This window comes from Solanum tuberosum, unplaced genomic scaffold, assembly GCF_000226075.1.
Source record: "Solanum tuberosum cultivar DM 1-3 516 R44 unplaced genomic scaffold, SolTub_3.0 scf00198, whole genome shotgun sequence".
In the NCBI taxonomy this organism is placed as follows: domain Eukaryota; kingdom Viridiplantae; phylum Streptophyta; class Magnoliopsida; order Solanales; family Solanaceae; genus Solanum; species Solanum tuberosum.
Window position 1 is genome coordinate 48718 of NW_006239121.1, and position 4007 is coordinate 52724.

The 4007-nt window shown below is 33.8% G+C and overlaps 1 protein-coding gene across 1 annotated transcript; it reads right to left on the reverse strand.

Moving 5' to 3' along the window:
- Positions 1-208: 208 nt before the first annotated feature.
- Positions 209-3173, reverse strand: LOC102596793 (serine/threonine-protein kinase Aurora-2). Its single transcript, XM_006355236.2, has 9 exons — positions 3053-3173; positions 2581-2718; positions 2125-2271; positions 1938-2033; positions 1588-1683; positions 1401-1497; positions 1142-1259; positions 735-807; positions 209-642 (listed from the first exon to the last, which is right to left on the reverse strand). Exons 1-9 carry the CDS (start codon positions 3104-3106, stop codon positions 541-543), a joined length of 921 nt encoding a protein of 306 aa, XP_006355298.1. The 5' UTR covers positions 3107-3173; the 3' UTR covers positions 209-540.
- Between the last annotated feature and the right edge of the window lie 834 nt (positions 3174-4007).

The following is a 4007-nucleotide window of genomic DNA, read 5'->3' on the forward strand; positions in this document are numbered from 1 at the left end:
ATCCGGTCGTGTAGGAACTTATTTGAGAAGGTGTTGGATCTATTACTGTGCCTCAGATGTGGGCAGTAACAGATGAATTTGTTTCTATGTTGTGGATCATTATTATCTCACTTCTATATTTTAGACTGCCTAATTATGCAAACCCCAAATATTCTAGAAACCCTCAAGCCTAACCTTGCAAGAATGCCAAATAATGCAAATTACGCAATTTTCCAGTGTTTCAGCTACCCATGTTTCATTCCATATCACTGAGTTCTTGTAGGTTAGGTTGTACAATTTAATATTCAAAGAAACATCCAATGGTGTCTAGACTCTAGCCAGACAGTGCAGATAGTAAGTACAACATTGAGAAAAAGCAAAATGAATAGATATCCTTTGTATAGAAACCTCCTTTCATGCAAGGTTTTGAAGATCACAAAGGTTTAACATCTTGGTGTGGTTATTTTACATCACAAAGTTTTACGATCCAGCTGAGCAAGATGCTCTTCAGTAAAAAAATGAAACAATTGTGAGAGTAATTGGTGATGTAGAACTCTCTCATCAGCCTTTATAAACGCCTGAAGGATCAGCATTCTGCACAATCCAAGCATGCTCAAGTACCTTTTTCAGGGGCAGACGCTGGGAAGAATCCTTTACAAGCATCTGTATCCCACAAACATGAAATCAAAAGAACAAGTTAGGCCCGAGACTACGTGCTGCTGTATTTCAAAGCACTCAATGGATTAGAGAAAAACCTGACTAATGAGGTCCTTGGCAGCTGATGAAACAACTGGTTTGGCAGGAAATTTGAGATCCACTTGCACAATCCTGTCATATCCATACGAAAACCTTGTCAATTAACCACAGACCCACGAGTGTTAAGTTGGTAAAATTCATAAAAATCTCCTGGCATTTTAAACTCATCCATGCAAAATTTAGCTATTGAAAGGCTTGAAAATTGTACTACTTGTGCACTATATGTGTAATTCATTGTCATTTCATAGTCATTCATGAGTTTTTGAAGTTGAGAAAGAGATTCTGAAAGTATTTAGTGACTAGAGATTTGAGAATAGCAATTCACACATTTTCTAAGAGGGGAATTGTGTACAAAAATGTACTATTTCTTCTAAAGTAACATCTACATTATGGAAGAAAATCTCACCTCCTATATGTGTCTGAGTGCTCCTTTGCTTCAAATGGGGGCATCCCGTACAGAAACTCAAAGCATAGGACACCAAGGCTCCAAATGTCCACACTTGCATCATGCTCCACACTTTCCACTGCAAGTTCAGCAATTTATGTATTAGAAAAAATGTAAAAGCAGTTAAAGAAATGCTAAATCATTTGAATAAAACTTCAAACATATATCGTATAACATGAAACCTTCTGCATAAAACATTCATATCATATAACATGCATACCCATCTCAGGTGGCAAATAGTCTAGAGTGCCGCACATAGTCCGCCTTCGATTAAAGGTATGCACTGACCACCCAAAGTCTGCAATTTTGAGTTCACCCTAACAGCAGAAATATTAAAAATAATTAATTTCAGGTGTCATTTTACAGCAATGCAGTGTGTAAACTGTTTAGCAATGTTAAATTTATACCTGTGCACCAACCAAAAGATTCTCTGGCTTGATATCTCTGTGTATTACGTGCTTCCCATGACAGTATATGAGAGCCCGGGCTAATGATGCAACATACTGCTCCAAGACCCAAGATAAAGAAAAAAAATGGAGAACCTATTGTCAGTTTGAAAGTAGATGTGAATATACTTTAAATGTTGGAGATATAATACTCAAGGCTATCTAGAATGTGACCAAAACTGAAAATGTTAGTGAAAAAATGCTCATTTACCAATTTCTCATGATTCTGTAATTAAAGATTATGAAAAAGGAAATCGTACAATCCAATAATAAATGTAAGAGCAACGTTTTGTAATTCAACAAGAACTCACAGTGGCTGCACGTCGTTCACTAAAATATTTGCATTTCTGCAACTCCTTATAGAGTTCACCCTTGGCAGCATATTCCAGGATCAAATACACACGTTTCTGCATTAGTAAGTGCTATCATCAGTCTCTTGAAAGTTCTTAAAACCAAAAATTGAGAACAAGCAACACAGAAGAGGTTACAACAAGTTACCTGGTCATAAAAGTAACCGTAAAGCCTCAGAATATTTGGATGACGAAGGTGGCTTTGTATTTCAACTTCACGACGAAGCTGATGTTCAACCTGGGACTGTTTTAGCTGACTCTTGAACAGCACTTTTAATGCAACAATATGATTGCTCTGTTTTCAAGAAACAACTAACCTTAGTATTGGAATGTGATTGTAGAATGTTAAGTCTACCTAATAGAATTCGAAAAAATCTTTTAAGCCATGTCCATCAGATATCATCCCCAACCTCCCACAGTCCCACTATTACCATTAGACACTATATAAAATTTCTTATCTAGACCTCGAGTATACAGACACTACCATAGCTGATAACTAATATGTTAAATGAGAGATTCTCACTCGCAAAGCATAAATTCGAGGCATTGAAAAAGTAAGTAGCTTTATCAGCCATTTTTAACATGTAAAGCTTTAAGGACTTACCCTTTTTTCCCTAGCTAGATATACATGACCGAACTTTCCTCTTCCAAGAGGCTTCCCAATGTCAAAATCATTAAGCGTCCATCTCTTTTTATCAGCCTCTAATGATGCCTCTGATGAAGTCTGTAGAAGTTGAAAATTCTGTAGTCCATATAAAAGATCAGTTAAGTAAACATAACAATAAATTCTTGTTGTTGTTGTTGTACAGTATATCATCAAAAATCAAATTTGGAATTTTAAAAAATAAATAAATGTTCATAAAAAATGAACAGAAAAACCCTAATCATCATATCATAAACCGAGCTGGAATCTCTACAAATCTTCCAAATAAAGGAAGAAAAACTCATGCTCATCCACAATGTAAAACCCTAAATTACTCAATAAATTTCAAAATTTACACATAATTTGTGGAAAAGCTCGAAATGAAATTTTAAATTAATCAAATCAAATTTAAAAAAATCGTGGATTTGTTTACCTTGTGTTGTTGTTGTTGTTGTTGCTGTGGTTGGTTCTCCATCGCGATCCCCATCCTCTATATCTATCTAGAGAGAGAGAGAAAAAAATGAAAGAAGAAGAAGAGAGTGGACGGCTAAACGGAAAAATAAAATGAATGGTGAGTCGTTTGAAGTTTTTTTTTATTTGAATATAGTGGTGGGAGGGTACGGGGGACATAATTTCTTACAACGGTCATATTTTCGGCAACGTGCCACGTGGACCAATAGCGACCTAGCCCTCTTTTTGTTCAATAAATTCCTTTTTAGAGGAGCGTCTTCAACATGACTTGATGGGAGGGCCCATAACTTCAGGCCTCTCGATTTATTATAGGATTAATTACTTGAGTGGATTCTTTTTAAAAAATATTTACTTATTTTAGATATATTTTTTAATTATTATCATTTATAGCAATATAAAATAATAGAGTACTATATATTTTATTATATTTTTCTTTCTCTCGCTTCTTTCTCTTTTTTCTCTCTCTTTTTAATTTTTCTCTCTTTCTCGCTCCTTTCTTTTTATTGCTCTTTTTCTCTTACTTTCTTTTTGTTGCTCTTTTTCTCTTACTTTCTTTTTGTTGTTTTTTCTTTTCTTGGCTTTCTTTTTGCTGCTCTTTCTCTCTCTCTCTCTTTCTGTTGTTTTTTTTTTTCCTTTTGTTTCTCTCTTTACTTTCTTTCGTAGAGTAGTCAATGATTCGTAGAATGAATAAAATTTGTATCAATAATTAATTAATTAAACAAATAATTTAATCGTTACAAATGAAGAGACATAATAAATTACAAAATGAATTAAACTTGAATTAAAAATGTATTACACACAATGATCTATAGAGTAAATTAAACTTGTATTAATAATGAATTAAACAAGTAATCCAATAGTAACAAATAAATCAAAAAATTGCAAAATAAATTAAATTGCTTTAAAATTGTATTACA